Source organism: Aedes aegypti, chromosome 2 (genome assembly GCF_002204515.2).
Source record: "Aedes aegypti strain LVP_AGWG chromosome 2, AaegL5.0 Primary Assembly, whole genome shotgun sequence".
NCBI classification, from domain to species: domain Eukaryota; kingdom Metazoa; phylum Arthropoda; class Insecta; order Diptera; family Culicidae; genus Aedes; species Aedes aegypti.
In genome coordinates this window covers 50,172,681-50,193,730 of record NC_035108.1, presented here as the reverse complement: position 1 = coordinate 50,193,730, position 21,050 = coordinate 50,172,681, and the positions used below count along the sequence as shown (strand labels likewise).

Below are 21,050 nucleotides of genomic sequence, written 5' to 3'. Positions count from 1 at the left end.
TTGTGCTAGAGGGGCTTCCTTCTCGGTGCTGATACAGTACAGCATTGTATCGTTTTGATTCATATTACGGACACTTAAGGCCTCAGTGAAGTATAACCCAGCAGAGAGCATACAGAATAAATCATTCTGTATGATTCTTTAGCGTTATCAAGCGTTGGAAGCCCTTAACTTTCGAATGGTGGGTAAAGAATTCGCTTCCGCAACTTGAATAATTTTTAATAAATCAAAATGTGTGGCCTTTTCATGATTCTTATTCCGGACGATTCCTCACTTTTGCCTCATATTCCGGACACTTTGATTAGAATTCCGGACAGCTCATGATAATCATTAATGGAACAGTCAAATCATCAATTGAAATCGTCAAACCACTAAAGAGACATCTAAGGTAGTTGGGCATTATAAATTTTCAAAGATATTTATGGAAAATGCTTACTAAAACGAGCCTTTAAATCGAGAACTTTTAAACAGCAAAAATTGAAACATTTCGTGTGAAATGTTTCCCATAAAAAGTAGAGTGTCTGGAATTTGAAGCTGTCCGTAATATGAATCAAAACGGTACGTTTGTTCTTTACATGATGATGACGATCATTGCTATCACAACCATTCATGGCTTTGGACATGTAGCTCCCTTTCTCAGTATATAGTAATAAATTCTTTCGAACATGCTACTATGACAAGTTTTTGTGTGCTAGCAGTGAGTCAGATTGATATATACTGATGCAATTTATCAATTTATTATTCTCATATGTTTCAGAAAATGTATCCAACGCTAATTTTTGCATTGTGTCTCATCCTGGTGAGCATTCGAGAAATTGCTGCATACGACATCTATCAAATAATTGAACCGGAAAAGCCCATCACAAATGAGAAAATGTACGCCAGCTATCCCTATCTTCACGAGTTGGACATGAGTTATCAAACGACATTCGACTTTCCAAAGCATCAAGTTCTTCTGGATCACGAACGACTATCGGCATACATTTGCAATTACTGTGGCATAAAATCAATCTTCAAGCAAACCTTATCCAAGCTGCCGCAACTAATGCAAATTGAGTTAAAAAATAACGCCCTGAAATACATTCATCCTGATTCATTCGAGCACAATACCCGATTGGATCAAATAGATTTATCCGGAAATAAGTTGGTTACGTTCAACTCACAAGCCACTCTGCGACACATATCTTTAGTATCGATGTTAGATCTGAGTCAAAATCTAAAACTGGATATCAATCGGGTGAAGCTGGAAAGTGATAGACTGATGATTTTCAATTGCAACAATTGCGGAACAACATACCTGAACCAAAATTCATTCGCAGGTATGTCAGAACTGTCACAGGTCAATTTCAAGGAGAATATGATTGAGCAGATTCATTATGATGCACTCAAATCGTTAAACCACTTAAAAACTTTTAACATCGATGGGAACAGTAAATTAACGATGTTGAGCTTCACGTCAAAATCGCTTAAACGGTTCAGTGCCGAGAATTGCTCACTAGAAGGAACGCTGCAAACATCACATCTGCCCGAACTAATAAGCATCAATGTACGCGGGAACCGTATTACACACCTGGACGAGCATAGCCTCGTGGCTAATTGGAAGATCAACAGTTTACTACTGGACGACAACGAACTACAAAAAGTTCCAGAGATAGTCATGAAGCTGCCACATCTTCAACGCTTATGTCTCGACCGAAATCTACTTCAACCATACGAGAACATCTATGAAGCAACCTCAGTGTATAAATCAAGATTTTTAAGGCAGAATTGTTCACAAGACGATGTATTCTTTCAGAAGTTTGAGTATCAGCTACCCAACAAAAACGGCATGGCAATTTATAAGAAGAAACCAGTGCACAGTGATTCCGATAATGGTGCCACAATAGATCTTTCAGGCCGGAACATAGTTTTCATTGAACAAGATTACCTAATCGACTACCCAAAGGTAAAGGAATTTATGTTTGATAACAATCATAATTTTGACTTCAAGGAATCGACGCCGTTCCTTAAAAGCAATTCCGTCGAAATATTGTACATGCGGAACTGCTCAATTACTGCTCTCAACAGCTCTACATTCGAGAAACTTCCAAAACTTTTTTTCCTACATCTTCAGGGCAATCAGATTCTGTCACTTCTAAGTACATCATTTTATCCCAGACATGGATTGACCTACATCAATTTGGCCAACAATAATCTCCAGTTGATATCGCTTACGGCGTTCCAATATCTCAATGAGTTGAAAGTACTTATCCTGGACGATAATCGACAATTTTTGAAAACTAACAGACCGCATTTTCTCATCAGCATTTCGATAAGCAATCTCAGTTGTCAAAACTGTGGACTTGAACGATTGACCGATGAAACTTTCAGTATGATGCCAAACTTGCGAACGCTAAATTTGCATAATAATAACTTGGGATCCTTCGATATCGATCTGTTGAATGAGCTGGAAACACTTTGTATAGATGACGCATATCTCGAAGATGCGACTCTTCGTAAACTTGAAAGGTACTTCGACCGAGTGACTGAACTAGAAGCTGGCTGTAAAAAACAAAGTGTATCCAGACTATTGAAATGCAATATTAATAATGGATATAATGTTTACGATATTGACGATAAAACATATGTCATGGAGGAAACGATCTTTGAGAAATCTTTCGTCGAAATGATCGCTCCAACATCGGCTGGCCAGGTGAATGCCATTAGTATTTTGTTGCTTCTGGCTTCGATGCTGCTGATATGGAACAAGCAATCTTAAGAAAGATCGAGCAACCCACCTGTATGTAACAACCGTCCTGTTCGATATTCAACTAAGTTACCATTGATATTCGTTAGACCAGATTATACACTTCAGCATGGCTTATAATGAGGTTTCGTTCTTCTTCATAACTATTCGAATCTAATGAGATCGATTCTAATGATTGTCAGTGTGTCAAATTTTTATTCAATGGTGCAATACACGAAGATTATATCTCTAAATCAGAGTTTATAGTTTTTTTATCATTTCGTTTCGTACTAAGAGATTCTGTATTGTAGTTAGCTTTACGTTATAATACTTTGTTTTAAATTATAATTTATCGTTCACGGCTAACCAACCGAGTGGAAATTTGAACAACTACCGTAAAATTTAACATTCTATATACTTTTCAATTGGATTGAATGGACAAATTGATATGAAATTTGCGAAAAAAAAAATACACATCTTCTTTGTGAGAATAGAACTCATCCTATCTCCCTTTCACAAGTTAGGACGCGTTACCCCTACACCACGAGAGAACCCAGCACGTCGTTGGCGAGTAGTAGTTTCAATACCTAATTAATAATGCGCTCTCGCCTAGGCGCAATAGAAAGCGTATATCCTAAGCTGTAAGATTATTTTGAGACAAACAGATAACGGTTTATATTCATAGAAAATATTATATTAAAATAGAACAACCAAAATATCCGCAAACTATACATATAAAAATAAATAAATAATACTGCTCATAGAACTAAGCTCGTCCATATCACAGTCCTGACATCTAATAGTACACCAAACGTCAATTTAAATCTAACAATAAAACTGCGAGCTGTTCATTAGATCATCATGTCTCTTGTATCCAAGTTGTATGAAAGCAATCATTAAAGGCTGGTTGTAGAAAGGGATTGAAATTAATTCTACCCCTTCTAAAAGATGCAAGTTGATGTCGATGTAAGAAACAAGACTTGCACTCCAAAGATTGATCCAAATGAATCTTCAGCTTGCTGAAGTGCACGAGGCAGCAAGTTAAATTTGCTTTTAAATGACTTGCGGAAGTTGACTCGCAATAAGTTAAAATTTGTTGTCATTGGTGACTTTAATGCCAAACATCGCTTATTAAACAATTCGCAAAGTAATATTTGACGAGTGCTCTGCAGGATATTTCTCAATTCAATACCCTGATAGCCCTACTTGTTTTTTCCTTTTCTAGAAATCCTTCTACGATTGATTTGGTCTTAACCGACTCTAGTCACCTTTTCAGCCAACTGGTTACTCACGGTGAATTTGATTCTGATCATTTCCCTGTTACATTTCAAATATCCCATGAAGCGATTCTCTATCCTATCAGCTCCTCTTTCAATTATTTTCGAACTTACTGGAATATATATGAAACATATATCGATAGTAATCTTGATGTTAACATTTATTTACAAACAAAACTTGATATTGGCAATGTTCTTGAAACTTTAACAAATTCCGTTGTTGAAGCAAGAGACATTGCAATACCAAAATGTGAAGTAAAATTCAAATCCGTGATTATAGACGAAAATGATAAAGCAGTATCTTAGAAAAGAAATAAAAAACGGTTTTCTCAATAAGGAACCAAAAATTTTGAAAATAAAATTTTCTTAATTGGACTAAGCTCCAAAAATTGCCATGCAATTTAAAAGCGTACTTTTATTAGTTTAGGACTTACTAGTCCAAATGAAAATCATAAAGTTCTGTTTGATCTTTCGATCTTGACACTTGCTTTTCCCGGGGCAAGCGACAAGGGCAGGATCAGACATGTCGCGCGTCGGTCTCGAAAGTGAAAAAGTGGCGTGATGGGTGAGTTCGGTTGAAGAAAGTGAAAAAGTGCCGCGATCGGTTAGTTCTGTTTGATCTTTCGATCTTGACACTTGCTTTTCCCGGGGCAAGCGACGAGGGCAGGATCAAACATGTCGCGCGTTGGTCTAGTAAGTGAAAAAGTGGCGTGATCGGTGAGTTCGGTTGGAGTAACTGAAAAAGTGCCGCGATCGGTTAGTTCTGTTTGATCCTTCGACCTTGACGCTTGCTCCTGGGCAGTGCGTCGAGAAAGCCCGAACAGTTTTTTTTTATTCGTTTTGGGTCGCGCGCTTATTTTTTTTCCTGAGTGCTTTTTTATAGCCGAGCAAACGAGTGAAGCCGAAAGTGGATTGTGGCTGCTCAGTCAAGGATAACGGATCAATTGGTGAGCTCGTTTCATGCTACTATTTCTAATCTATAAAATATGTATGACTGCACATTCAATCGTTACAATGGTGGGATGTAAATATGATTTTTCAACAAACTATGGATGGTTCGTCACTGTGAGTGTCGACACAAACTCTGATTCATGATTTATTTATGTTTAACATTTTTTTTTTTCAAAACACCTCTTATATACCTTTATTTTTGTAATTAAAAAAACTTTGAATGGTTCGACACTACAAGTGTAGACTTGCGAAAGGTTCACTTTATTCAACAAACTTTGGATGGTTCGCCACTGTAAGTGTCGGCATAATAATAAGTGTTCTATGATGTCCCAACCAATCGAGTTTTTTGTTTCTTTTCAAATGAGTAAAATATAATAACACATGCTTTCGTCCTGACAGCTGTAGGAATGTTACATTTAGGTATTTGTTCAACAAACTTTGAATGGTTCGTCACCTCAAGTGTCGGCATAATTTTCCTCTACATAGAAATTGTTCATATCAAATGAAAATATTATATTTACGTATAAGCATGTATATATCTCACAAATCATTGTTTATCATGGTCTAATCGCTTATCAAAGTGAATCCTATGACCCAACGATCCTCCCCATTAACAAACATCCCTCCCAGTAACCTTTGTGGAGATGCAGAGGCAAACACGGTCTCCAAAAAGCAAAGGTTACACACTAACATTCCTTCCCCCAATCCCACCTGACTGCAAGGACGTGGCCGGCGCCGTTATTGACCCTGTATAAATAGAGGCACTGAATTATGCACACTGAAGAAGATTATGGCCAATCCCAGCCGAACTTCTAGTTGATTCTTTGTGCATTTTCACTGACTTCGGTCAATCACGGAATAGCAACCATTGATATGTGTAGTCAGTCTAAGCTAAGCTAAGCTAAGCTAAGCTACTAGTCCAAATGAAAATCATATTACTAAGGGTTTTGAAAGCATTCTCAATCAGGACAACATTTTCGAAAATTCCTGGGAGACTGATTTGGAATAAGTGAGAACCAATAATAAAAAAAATCTAAAATATGGAAGCCCATGGCGATGATGGAGTTTTCTACACCCTCATCTAGAAATTTCCAAATAGTAGCTTATTATTTTTAGTTGATACATTTAACAAATGATTGGATTTGGCATATATTCCTGACAAATGGAAAAATGACGAAGTCAAATGATGAAGCCTGCGTCTCATCTGTAGTCGATTGCAAAAAAGTTTGGATATTTATGCACCATTCTTGCAAAAATGGAAGATTTTTCCTAATGCTTTCAAAACCCAACTAATAACATTCCCACATAAACCAAAAGCTCTTTATTTGAAACCTTCAAGTAGACATGTTGTCAAGATGAGAGGGGTTCCAATAAATTATTCAGATGAAGTTAAGTATCTAGGGCTCATGCTAGATAAGAATTTAACTTTCAAAAATCACATTGAGGGCATTCAAGCCAAATGTAATAAATATGTAAAATGTCTCTATCTTCTTATTGATAGAAAATCAAAACTTTGTCTTAAAAACAAGCTTTTGATATTCAAACAAATTTTCAAGCCAGCCATGTTGTACGCTGTACCGATATGGACTAGCTGTTATAATGCCAGGAAGAAAGCTCTGCAGAGAATTCAAAATAAAATTTTGAAAATGAATCTGAAGCTTCCGCCCCGATATAGTGCCAATGAGTTACAAATAATATCCAATGTTGGATCGTTGGAACAAATGTCAAATAAACTAATTAATAATTTCAGACAAAAATCGTTACAATCTTCTATTGCCAAGAATCGTGACCCACGATTAATGCGTTATAAATTTAGGTTAGGTTAGGTTAAGTAAAGGGAAAGCGTTTTTTTTTTCTCTTATGAGTAGGTGGAATCAACTCACCTGTAAAAAATCTGAACTGCTACGGCAAATGAAATGTAATATGTTGTTAACAAAATGCTAATAAAATCTTAAATTTGTTTTACCATATTAGGATGATAGTGAACACCTAGATATAAGAAATGAATGTAATGTTTGGAATGATACTAATAAAGAAATTAAAAAAAGGGAGTCTATAGGAAATTTTTGCAAATGATGGAAATGAATAGGACGACCGTCCATATACCACGTGGTCATTTATGGGGTGAGGGGGGTCTGGAATACCAAAAAAATGTCCACGTAATTAATGCACAGCCCCTTGGTGGATAGGTATCGCAAGGGAGGGACAAGATTGAAATTTTATTAGGTGGTGAAAACTGAGCATTTTAAAGTCAGTAAGCATCGAAGCATCCTGTATTCTACCTAGCTTCTCTACTAGAGAAGAGTTGGCTTTACTGGCTAAACAAAATCGTCCTTCATTACAGATATGTGGTATCTTGAGAACTACCTAATAATTTATTTTTATTCTAAGCTTCTTAATGGTCAAAATTGAGAACGAATTGTGATACATTAAAATTGGAAAAGGACATGTTATGTCACCTTGTATTTCAGGAATTTATGTAATGTTTTTTAAACGCTTTTACGAGTCTCATAAATAGGAACAACGAACGAGAGGCCAAAGAGAGAACGATGATAAAATCCATTTTCTTGCTTGTTTACTGTTGGGGTAGGTGTTTACTGAAACGACAGACAAACCCCGAACTTCCGAGTGCAATAGTGTCCATCAAGTTTGGAGCTTTATAAGAGGGGTTTTATCATGCACTGCTATCCCCCGATTTTAAAAAGTTGTAGCAGTATACGATAAACAGTCTCTCCTGATGTGCCGCATATTATGATAGTTACAGAGAGCGATACGTGAGAGATTCTCTCAATTTTCTCAGGATTCATCCCTGGTAACATACATACAGTATTGGACAGAACATTTGCAACTTTTTCGATTTTTCATACAAAATGTTCAACTTTGGTAAGCTATATCTCAGTTGTTTATTGACTGATTTGAATGAAATTTTGGCAGAACATCAGATATAACTTGAATTTCAACATATATTTTTTAGTGATTTTTCCAATCACAAGGTCAAAAGCAGTAATGGTTTGACTAAAGTGAATTTTCTGACGATTTTTTATAAATGACATAACTACACATATTAAAGGAATAGCTTCACGGTTTTTTTTGCAACGAGATGAGCAAGTTTGCTGAAGACAGTTTTTGTGTAGGGCTATCAGATTTTGAGATAAATAGTTTTGCATTTTTCGTCCAAAATTACATTTTAGTAAAATCGTTATAACTTATAAACTCGTGATTGGAAAAATTATTCAAAAATATACGTTAAAATTCAAGTTATATCTGATATTCAGTGAAAATTTAATTAAAATCGGTCCATAAATAACTGAGATCTAGCTTGCCAAAGTTGGTCATTTTGTATGGAAAATCGAAAAAGTTGCATATGTTCTGTCCAATACTGTAGTTGACCAAAACTTGAAATGTCTACCTAAGCTTACTTTAACATAGCATTGGGTTTAAATGAGTATATGTGATCTATTTTATAAAAGTGTATGAGTTTCAAAATAAATCATCTTTGTGATGATTTGTTTTTCTTATTTAGCCAAAATGTATTTTAATATTAGATGAGTAGAGAAAATAAATAAACGTACCATATCTACTTTCTTATTTTGTTGTTGTAGTAAATTACAACATGATAACAAAAAAAAAACATTATTTTGTCAGTTTACGGACGTTAACCCGAGGCAGCACTGTGTATTTCCAGATACCCAACATTCAAACCATGAACCATGTTCACTCACATTCACATACGGAATATAAGATGGAACAAAAGAAAAATTCGTAAAGTAAACTTCTTGTTACAATATCACATCAAGGTCATTGTTAAAAAATAAAGTCCCGTAACAAGTACCTGTTAACAATCGTTGTAGTACTGTTGAGATTAATGCTTCCTACATTCATTACAAAATTCATTTTACAGTTATATTATTCGAAACTGCTCTCATTTCAATATTCTACCACTCTCGCTACCATCTCTTCCATAGTCTCAACCTGACTAATGCTCTCGCTGAATTGTGATGCATCCAATACTCCGGAAACTTCACCTACCTTACATCACTTTTGTTGTCTCGCTTTATTTCTCGTCGTCTCCCCCTTTGCCCCGCATCCGCTTTGTCTATTGCTGTCGATTTGATGATCCGATTCCGTTGTTGAGTGCTCCGATTCAGAATCTTTTCTGCCTTTCTCCTTCCCCGCCTGCTTCCTGCCGCGTTTTGTTTTTACCTTCCATTGCTCGCCCGCTGCTGTGTTCGGAACGCTTGGTGTTTCACTTTCCGATCGTTGTGTGTCACCATCGCCTCGCTCCACACCTCCGCCACATGTAGAAGTGGTGGGAACGCACGGTTGATCGTTCGTCGTTGTGGTTGTATACTCACTGCTACGCTCGCTGATTCTCTCTTCGCTCTGCATCGCTTGACGTTGAGAAAGCGTCATCGTGCCGCCGGGAATGGTTTGTCTCTCTTCCTTCTCTTTCGCTTTCGTTGAATGATCCAACGGTGGCGCATGGTAGTTTGCTGCCACCGGCAGTGACGTGAAATGTACATAGTTGTACGTTTTGATTTTCTCCTGAGTGCGTTGCTGTGCTGCCAATACCATCATTTTTGCGTGCTGACTCTCGCTTCTTCGTCCATCTTCCTCCAGCAGTGAGTGCGTCACTGTAGCTCGACAGCCCTGCTGCCTGGAGACGATCGTTCACCATTTTCCGTTGTGGGCATTCGGCATTTATGTGATCAGTACTACCACACCGATAACATTTGTTGACCAATCCATCATAAAAATCCGGACACGCAAATTCTTGACTAGTACAGTACCAGGAATTTCAACGTTGTCCTTGAGCTCGACGTGCACACCTCTTACCGATGTCCAGATTGGAAAACCAGTATCCTCCGCATATTTTTCCCATACCATCCGAATAACTTTTCCATATTTAGCCATGACCTTTTGAATCCCCAGGTCTTCCACCTCCGGCGGGAGATTGAATAGCCGAATGTATCGTACAATGGCGTTCGCCATCGACAGCTTCACATTAGCACTCTGGTACTTGTTGTAGTGAAATTCCATGACACTGGGCAAATGCATTAGCGCCCGCTGTGCGTCCTCTTCCTTCTTGAATTTAATGATCACCGACATCTCATTTTTCTCTTTATGCATCGACAGTAGACTGTCACACTTCAACGTCAATTTTTCCTTCATAAAGGAAAAAATATCCATGTCCGTCAGTTCCGGGTCTCCTCGCTCAAAGCGCAGCCTCAAAGAATTTGTTCTCAGTTCCATATCTGCCATTTTCCTATTCGTAGCCTTCTCACACTACACCTCGACAGCAATAAGCTGGACAATACAACTTTGAAAACACCTTCAGATCTATACTTTTGTGCGCTCACTCTATACACGACTGATCACAACGAAGTTTGAACACGAACTGATCGAACTTCATATTTCTTGTATACAAGTTGTACAAAAGCAATCACTCCAAAGATTGAAGGTTCAAACCTGGGTCGGTCGAGCGGAAACGTTCATTTTAACCTTTTTTCATTTTCAAATCAAAACATGCAACGTTGATTTTGCCATATGTTTCTTCGATATTGCCAAGATTGAACAGAGGTGCAAATCCTAGTGCAGAAGTATTGATATCGTGGTGCTCATTTTTTTAACCGTGTATCTTAAGATCTCTCATCTCTTATGACAATCAAGTCAATATCACATTTTATTGTCAGAAATTCGCGTCTGCTCGGGTGCAAATCTAATATTTTATCATTTACCATAATTGCTCGGTTTCAGAAGTTTTACTTACGATGAAATTAATAATTTAACTAAATGAATCGCATTTCAGTCAGCCATCTTGAGCTTGCTGCAAATTCGATTAATACTATGGTGAAATGCACTAGATAGCATGTTAATTTTCTCTTGCGGAATATGCCTCGCAATAAGTCATTGGTGACTTCAATGCCAAACATCGCTCATTGAAAAATTCGCAAAGTAATTCCAAGGGAAGAATTTTATTTATCGAGAGCTTTGCAGAATATTTCTCAATTCAATACCCTGCTAACCTTTTCTTCTTCTAGAAACCCATCTACGATTGATTTGGTCTTAACCGACTCAAGTCATCTTTGTAGGCAACTGGTCATTCATGCTTATTTTGATTCTGATCATGTCCCTGTTACATTTCAAATATCCCATGAAGCGATTCTCAATCCTATCATCTCCACTTTCAATTAATTTTGAGCCGACTGGAATATATATGAAACATATATCGATAAATATGTCTATGTTAACATTTCTTTACAAACAAAACTTGCTATTGACAATGCTCTTGAAACCTCAACAAATTCCGTTGTTGAAGCAAGAGGCATTGCAATACCAAAATGTGCAGTTAAATTCGAATCCGTGATTATAGACAATGATCTGAAACTCTTGATGCTAGAAATTCTCATCTGGGTATACCCCTCGATCGTTCGTCTAACGCAATGTTTCCCAAACTTTTTTGACTTTCGCCCCCTCGAGACCAACATTTTTTTTAAATCGCCCCCTGATGTGAAATTTTAATGGTTGCATTAAGACATACGTTGAAGTTTGAAAAATTTGACAAACTTAAAGGGTGTAGTAGTCAATCATGATGCTCCAATTGAAATATCCCAAAAAGAACGTCTTCGGTTTGTGTATCCAAAAAAAGGTAAGCAATATCAATCATATGCATGATTTATTTTGTTTTAATAAATCTATTATCCTGCAAATGTGTGCAACCACCGAAACAGTGTTTTTCTCTTCGGTTTTTATGTAAGTTGTTGAAATAAATTTACGAAATCTATGGTAATACAGATTTTTGGCTGTTCTGGAAACAAACCAATCGACATCTTCTTCTTCTTTCTTTCGTTACGTCCCAACTGGGACAAAGCCTGCTTCTCAGATAAGTGTTCTTATGAGCACTTCCACAGTAATCAACTGATAGCTTTCTTAGCCGATTGACCATTTTTGCATGTGTATATCGTGTCGCAGGTACGAAGATACTCTATGCCTTGGGAATCGAGAAAATTTCCAACCAGAAAAGATCCTCGACCAGCGGGATTCGAACCCACGATCCTCAGCATGGTCATGCTGAATAGCTGCGCGTTTACCGCTACGGCTATCTGAGCCCCCGCGACTAGTTTAAAACTCTCAATTCACTGATCAAAAAAGTTATAAAAATGTTTTGTTTTTATTCCGTGCAATTTAGATTTTTTTAAGCCCTTGTTGCATGCAATTTGATGTTATTCAGGCCTATTTTTAAGTTAAGTGATTTATATGTGGCATTTATTGATTTTATCATTTGAACGAGATATTTTTCCACAAATTTCACATTAATTTATTTATGAAATGACTTGTGCCAAAAATACTGATTAGAATTCGTGTAGTTAAAATATCAAAACGAATAGTATAGCAGATGCGTGAAGAAACTTAATCTGTCTTTTCCTAAAGATCCCTTAACAAAAAGTCATCAAACTTTATACAGTGCTGCATCAATATCCGGACGCTTAAGAGGCACTAAATGTTCCAGCTCACTTTTCACCAACTTATATTCTCATATGAATAATGTGTGATATTTATACAATTAGTTCAGGCTTACGTTTTCACGAAAACGAGGAAAATGTTAGTAAAAATTTCAAAAATGGCATGTAAATCGTGAAAATAACGAAATAAGTCTTGTACTTAAACCCGGACAAATGAATCGATACGCCGGACATTTATGAATCAAAATCCGGACAACGTTATATGAATTGATTATATACAAATAAAACTTATTGATATCAACTAGAAAAAGATTTTTCTGGTAACATGACACATACATTTGCAATATAATATACAATAATGTACAACTTTGCATTCAATTAGAACACTCTTATCTTACCTCCATTCTGTGCTAGGGACTCGTTGCTAAGAATGTGTTGCAGCGCTACTGAAATAATCATGATTTTGATCAGTTTTTCTGCGTAAAACACATGTATTGTTTCTTTTTACATTGATTATCCACCATAACTTTCAATTTTCTTCATATATGCTTCACAAATAGTACTTTACACTGCAAATATATTGCAGTGCAATATATCCTTCTTGTCCGGCTATTGAACCACTAGCCCACAATCCCGGACAGCATCGTTTTGCTCTTAAATTGATTAATTTTCACAACAAATCACTTCTTGGACACAATCAGTCTTATTATCTATTATCACATCTACTATTCTGGACCAAACAAGCAGTAAAACTATTATTTAATCACACATTCGCGAATGAACTAATTTTGATAAGTCAATCCAGAACTTCATAACAAGAACTTGCACGACGCAGAGAAAATGCAAAACTGAAGTTAAAAATTTGTTTTTATTTTCAATATTTTTATGACAAAGCCTACCTATATGTTATTTTTTTGTATTAGGGTTAGATTAGTTAAAATCTTAATATACCAGTAAATATTACCAGATTACTGTAAAATTTCATCTTTAAATCAATGAATACTGATTAATTGTCCGGATATTGGTCCCGTCCGGATTTTGATTCATCACGGTATTGGACTTCGAAATAAATTTCAAGTATCGCCAAAAGTTCTCACATATTTTCTTCTTTCGAAATACATTCAATGTAATCTTTGGTAAAAACCATTCAAATCTCAATGACAATCGTCATGTTTTGTCTATAATAGTTTAAAAACGAGCGCGTTTAGAGGTACATGAACAGATGAAATATGTTTCCATTAAATAAGTGTCTCTTACAAACGTTATGTATATTTTTGTTTCTCAATTACTCCCATACCATTATTTTCGCCCCCTTTTCAGCTTTTTCGCCCCCCACAATAAGTTTTACAAATTTTCGCCCACTTTGGGAATCGCTGGTGGTGATTTTTTTTTTATTTCCGTATAAAGTGGGCCGAAGGGTCTAAGATTTTCATGAAACTTTTTCCACAGGCAGGCCTCATCAAAATATGAATAAAATAAATTGAGAAAAATTCAGGGTTGCTTATTTTCCCGGAAAACTCAGTTGGAATTTTTTTGTTTTCCTCTGACACTACTTACTTTGAAAAATCATAGCTCAAGAAAGAAGCATCGTAGAAACAAAGTTTTTTTTTTATGAAAATGAAAGCAAATTTTCTAAGGAATAGAAAAAACTGTTAACTGGAAAAGTTTCCACAAAATTTTCCACCGTTGAGAAAAACTATGCTTCAACTCGTGGAAAATTTTTGAGAAGATAATTGTATAAGCTTTAATCGCTGAAATTTTTGAAATGGTATTTTTTTCGTTTTTGAGTTATGGCCAATTTTGTAAAAAATGTGCAAATGTGCCATTTTGAGCCTTATTTTTGAAAAATCATAACTCAAGAAAGAAGCATCGTAGAAACAAAATTTTTTTATGAAAATGAGAGCAAATTTTCTCATGAATAAAAAAAATATTAACTGGAAACAGTTTTCCACAAAATTTTCCACCGTTGAGAAAATTCGTAAAGAAAAGCCGAAAAAACTATGTTCCAATTAGTGGAAAACTTTCAAAAATATATGTTTGAGAAGGTAATTTCATAAGCTTTAATTTCTGAAATTTTTGAAATGTACTTTTTTTTCGTTTTTGAGTTATGGCCAATTTTGTGGAAAATTACCATATAAGCCTTTTCTTTGAAAACCCATATTTCAATCGAAGCATCGGAAAAACTAAGGTTTATTATCAAAGCAATTGCAAATTTTCTAAAACATCTGAAAAAAAGATATGGGATTGGTTTTAATGAAGTATAAGGCGGAATGGATGATATTTTTCATGAAAAATTACACCGCTAAGAAAAACTGAAAAACACTGTTTCTGCCTCAATTTTTCATTACACTGAAAAGGGATTCTTTCTTTTCTATGGAATAAATAAGATTATTATTATTATTTTTTAATTTTATTTATTCATTTATTCAGTATATAACTTACATTTTCATCTTAATGCTATCTATTTTTTCAACCGGGAAGATTGTCTTTGGTTGCTAACACCAGAAGATTTTCGTTTCTGGTTAATCATAATCATGCACTTCATGCAGATTTTCATCTTTTCCGTAATCCACCGAACTCCATTCGAATGAAACTTGGTCATGAGACCATGGCTAATCGAGCGTAAATTTGTCCTTACTGATTTGTGGCCGTCCAGTCCGAAGGGGTTACAGCATAGCGAATAGTATTCGTAGTATTGAACTTTGTCCATTTCAACAGCTTCGGTAATAACGAGTAATATACAGCTGAAAACACTTGCACTTTCTCACTGCTCTTTGTTAGTTTTTTGGTAAACTTATGATTCTCAAGCCATTTCAACGCTTTAAACCAGAATTGGTAAATACCTAATTGCCATATTGTCTACCCATTGATTTAACTGTCAATTTTGTAGTTACCTAACAGGTAGCTAGGAAAAATGCCTACATTATGATTGAAGAAATCTTTGTATCTATGCTGTTTCGTTCTTAAGTAGTTTTGTATATAAATTTATAAATTTGAAAATAAGCTTTATAAACTTATAAATGTATAAATTTGTAAACAGTTCATCTTGGCAATATTTGATCATGTTTTAGGAACGAAAAATTAACGTATTTAAAAAAGGTTTAGGATTAGATCTTATTGATCGCTCTTTTCAAATATACTTTGTTTGTAAGCTGGAATAGCTAATCGGGTTATTATTATGTATTTTCCTTAACGGTGAAAAATGTCCTGGGAAACTTATTCCATTTTAAAAAATCTCAAAGTTTTGAGAAAATTTGATTCCGATTTGACAAAAAAAAATTCTGTGACGCTTTTATCTTCAGTTATGATTTTCGAAGGAAAAGACTTGTACGAGAAATCTGGGCATTTTTCACAAAACTATGACCAAACGCAGGAATTAAAAAGTAGTAAATCTTAAAAGTTTCAGTGATTGAAATTTACAAAATTCTGTTCTCAAAAATATTTCTTTGAAAATCTTACACGAGTTGGAATATAGTTTTCCCGGCTTTTCTTTACGAATTTTCTCAACGGTGAAAAATTTTGTGGAAAACTTTTTCCAGTTAACATTTTTTTCTATTTCTTAGAAAATTTGCTTTCATTTTCATTAAAAACTTCGTTTCTACGATGCTTCTTTCTTGAGATATGATTTTTCAAAGAAAAGGCTCAAAATGGCACATTTGCACATTTTTTACAAAATTGGATATAACTGAAAAACGAAAAAAATACAATTTCAAAAATTTCAGCGATTAAAGCTTATGACATTACCTTCTCAAAAATATTTCTTAGAAAATTTTCCACGAGTTGGAGCAAAGTTTTTCCGGCTTTTCTTCTTCTTCTTCTTCTTGGCATTAACGTCCCCACTGGGACATAGCCTGCTTCTCAGCTTAGTGTTATTATGAGCACTTCCACAGTCATTAACTGAGATCTTTCATTGCCAAAGTTGCCATTTTCGCATTCGTATATCGTGTGGCAGGTACGATGATACTCTATGCAAAGGGAAGTCAAGCAAATTTCAATTACGAAAAGATCCTGGACCGACCGGGAATCGAACCCAGACACCTTCAGCATGGCTTTGCTTTGTAGCCGAGGACTCTAACCACTCGGCTAAGGAAGGCCTTTTCCGGCTTTTCTTTACGAATTTTCTTAAAGGTGGAATATGTTATGGAAAACTTTTTCCAGTTAATTTTTTTTAATCCCTGAGAAAATTTGCTTTCATTTTCATTAAAAAAAAGCTTTGTTTCTATGATGCTTCGTTCTTGATTTATGATTTTTCAAAGTAAGTAGTGTCAGGGGAAAACAAAAAAAATCCAACTGAGTTTTCCGGAAAAATAGGCGACCCTGAATTTTTCTCAATTTTTTTTATTCATATATTATTGAGCCCTGCCTGTGGAAAAAGTTTCATGATAATCTGAGACCTTTCGGCCCAAACCCGTACGGAAATAAAAAAATCCCCTGGTCTAACGGATGGACTAAGCAAAACCCAATACACGCACAACATGCAATAGAACTTCTCGTCATTGTTTGCCTTTATCGCCGATACAATTCATTACACTGCGGAACACGTTTTTGTCTCAAGCACCAAAATACCGCTATTCACTCAATTAAGAGTTGCTGAATCCATTGCCGTTTTCAAAAATATCATAGCACGTCTAGTTGTTGAGATATTGGCTGTTGGAAATGCAAAAAATGGCTATTTCAGCCAACTTGCATGCAAGTTTTCCAGCTTGCAAGGCGATTTATTTGCCTAATTTGCCACAGAATTCCAACTTTATGTGTATAACAATACTTATCGGCAAAGTTTATAATACTTTCGATGCGGAAAAATTATTTTTTGATGGTTTGAAAAAGTATTGTATTTTCCCATACAAGAGAAATGAAGAATTTTGTATGAAGACAGCAAACATGTCGAAAAAACCGATTTAATCCAAATTAAATCGCGCAATTTCAACCAAATTTAATCCAAAATGAAAGGTTGAGTGCAAAATAGCATGCTTAGTGGATTAGATCACAAAAAAGTTTGATAAATTATACTTTAAATGTTATGTAAACATCAATAAAATCAGTGTTTTATACAACTTTGGCGACCTGTAGCTAAAAATTGTGACGTGCTGGAACATTTCTGAAAATGGCATCAGATTCAGCAACCCCAAATCTACTCGAGACACATAATTTGATCCTTGAGACACGCAAAAATGTCATTTTTGTTACGCTGTGTTATCAACTAAAACAGTAAAACTACAAGATCAGAGTTCAATTGTTCAAAATCTTATTCAAAATCTGTTTTCTACACAAAAAAAAAAGAATTTATTACTACTTATTTAGAATGTTTTTCAACTTATACTAAATTTGTTACTAAACGAAGTTACCTTCACCTTAGTAAGGACCTTGGGTCAAATTCGATCCATTTCAAAATTCAAATCAATGTAACTTTTGATTGGAATAACCTAGCAATTTAAAATTTTCCAACAATTATTTTTTTGCGGGAAATTTTATTTTTTCGGAAACAGAAGTTTTGAATGACCCCTAGGGGAGCTTCCATGAAAAAAGTTACAAATTGTGACCTCGGGTCGTTTCCGACCCGAAAATTTGATCAGCTCTCAAAACCCAGTGTGTTGACCGAATTATGTTATGTTCGGCTTAAGGTGACACGGGAAACCGGGTTATTTTCCCTATCTTTTGTCTCACTCTAACAATTATCATCCAAACTTTGCAGAAGCAAATATCCAGTTTTAGTGAACCGATTGAATTGAAAATTTATTGGGTTGTGCACTACATATATATAATTATAGTGATACATTTCTCGCATCGATATATTGAGTGGTACTTGAGATTTGCTTCTTCAAATGGAGAGGGTGATTAAAACACCGTCCCGTGCGGCCTTAAATGAAAGGCACACATGTCTAGTTTCAGAAACCTTTCCGGAGATCCGGATTTGGTCACTGTGGCCACCAGGAACCTGCTACACCTAAAAAAAAAGTCCCTTGGGAGACCCTTACTTTGACAACCTGTAGTTTCGTAACTAAACAAGTAATCTGAACCGTCCTCATTTTGTTGAATAGGTATTCACGTGAACTGTAAATAGCGATTCTCAAATCACTTAGTAATTCATACCCGGTTTCAGAAACCCGGAACTTCTGAAGAGTAAGTTTCCATCGCATTTTTTTATATATAATTCACATCGGTACTATTCAGTTGATGGATATTTTGGCGTCTGTTTGTCTGCGGTTTGGTGTTCATTTTAAGGTGGTGCAAATTTTCAAGAGCACAAATCTGAAGAACCGAACACGCGTTTGAGCTGAAAACCACCAATTTGAGGTTTCGCTACGATTCATCTTCACCTTAAATGATAACCATCCGCTTATCATTTTTGTTCCTTCCAATACATGACAAACCATTCAGACAGCTGCTCAGTCTTATATAGTACTGTGAAACAGTCAACAAGCTGAATTCAGAATACGCTATATATTTTCGGACTGAGTGATGAAGGTAAACAAAGTAGTTTTTTTTTCTAACACGCTGTGAAAGTGTCAGTTTTTTTTATGTGAAACAGTACGAGGGCCGCTAGATTCCATTATGGAGAAAAAATGTTAGTTATAATAAATATATTTTTATTTATTTTAATCAAAACATTGGATTGATTTTTGCATGAGCCTGTAACTGGTTTGAAATAACTCATCGCGTTGTTTGAAAGAGTGTAAAATTTGGTTCAAAATGTTCAACGCTTTCGTAGTTGAAATCAACAAGCTTTTGTTATAAATACATAAATTATAGACTTTGACAGTTCTTAACAAATGAGAAGTGCAGTTTAAAACAAACAACATATTTGTTTGAATAGCGCTCTAATTATATTTGATCCTTATAAATCTTTTAGCAGTTCAGTTGCTGAGGTTGTGAACAAAGTCAAAGGGTTCAAACTCTAGTGGAATTAAACGATGAATACAAAATTCATTGATGCTTCGTTCATTAGGCCAATAACGACGCCAAAGCTTTCGGTCAAATCTTCTTCTCTATGTGGGCGTTCCATCAACGTAATACTGTAATTACCTAAAAATACTAAATTCCCCACTTTGCTTCAACGGAAACCTTTTTTTTTTTTGAAACAACTAATTTCAATTCAAAAACAACAAATTTCTTAGTAAGAAAATCAATATTTCGATATATCAAACTAGGTCAATTTTCCTCCGTGTATATCTGTGTGTCTGCCGCACATACAATACACTAGAGATGTGGTTTCAATGCAATGAAATGCAAAAGGAAAGAAATGCTACGCATTGTTGTTTGTTTGTTGCCTGGAAAGAATGCTTATCATTGACTGCTAATCATTGCCTGTTTATCACTGTACAAAACTGATTTCAAAATTTAGGACGTTAATAAAAAAATCATTATTATCTCCAGTAGGGTAAATTGGTATAATGCGCCCCAACCGGGCAATACGCCCCAATTCATTTTCAAGGGATTGAGGCGTCTGTAACACGTAAATATAATTACATATCGTAAATATCCGCGAAAAAATGATGTTGCGCATATAAGATCTTTGGGAAGTATAAAAAACCAAAAATATCGAAAATCAGCTTTTTGACGTAATTTTTTGGGTACGATAGGCAAGCCTCGTTGTAAATGAAGCCCATCCTTCACTAGGGTGGGGCTTATTTCCAAAAAATCTTCCGTAGTAAGGATTTACAAAGTGGAAAATGATCATCGGTCCCAAAATAACATCCTGTGAAAAAATGAGAATTTTTGGTAAAGGTTTAGAGGTGGCGCAAAGGGCGTAAGAGCAGTTTTCCCATTTTAGTGAACTCTGAAAAATTTTGGTATGCTTTTCAGCTTGTTCTAGTGATTTTAGGACCCTTAAGGGCAAAAAATCACTTCAAAATTGCGATGTCTCCACTCCTTTAGATGATATTTAACGAAATATATTTTATGCGTGCGATTTTTGGCCCGTGAATAGGTTACGCTGACTGATTACTATGAACCCGAATAAGGATATGAATAGCTGGGGAGGATTCCTATGCTAGTAGAATGGAACAAAGAGCAAAGAAGAATGAGAGAAAGATCAAAGAACACATAAGAATGTAAGGTGGGGTGGGTTAAACAGGTAGGAGGGTGTAACTGATGATATTATAATTGAACTAACTGCGGAACCGTGAAAATATCTCGGTTGGATGTATGAGATGTGATTATATGCAAGTTTAACACTAATTTAGTATTTTAGAATGTTTGATATAACTCCAGCAATTGCTTTTATAATCTGAATGAAAATTACAGATGGGGGGGGGTCTAAATCCATACAGGCTAAAAATCCGTACACTTCATACAAATAGAAGGCGCTTTATAAGAAGTGGAAAGGTTAAGATTCATTTCGGCTTCCAATACTTCACTTTCGCCCCAAAACCTTCAACATAACTTCGGACAAACGAAAAAGCAGTTGCAGTTCAATATATCATTCTACACCTGTATTTGAAATCGATGTATATAAGCAACAGCAGAAGGAAAAAATCGGTAGTCTAAATTCAAATTAGTGCACGAGCTTCTATAGGGTGAAAGAGATAAAGCACTTCAGGTTGAAAACCTCTCTAATAAAACCAAAACTAAGTCTTCATAGTTCTGAAACATGTTTTTTAGGAATAGCGACAGAGCTACATGAAGGAATTTTTACAG

At 35.5% G+C, this 21,050-nt stretch overlaps 1 protein-coding gene across 4 annotated transcripts in view; it reads left to right on the top strand.

The window, feature by feature from the left end:
- LOC5567626 (TLR4 interactor with leucine rich repeats) overlaps nt 1–21,050 on the top strand; it is a 38,627-nt gene that overhangs the window by 7,730 nt on the left and 9,847 nt on the right. The window contains exons 2-3 of one of the 4 annotated variants that reach the window (XM_021840821.1): nt 755–1,737; nt 1,796–2,981. The exons of 1 other annotated variant lie outside the window; for it this stretch is intronic. In XM_021840821.1, the coding sequence (XP_021696513.1) occupies nt 755–1,737; nt 1,796–1,883 (1,071 nt within the window). In that variant the 3' untranslated portion in view covers nt 1,884–2,981. Of the gene's footprint in view, nt 1–754; nt 2,982–18,818; nt 18,879–21,050 lie in introns of those variants that run through there. 2 more of the 4 variants (XM_021840820.1, XM_021840819.1) reach the window with 2 other exon arrangements.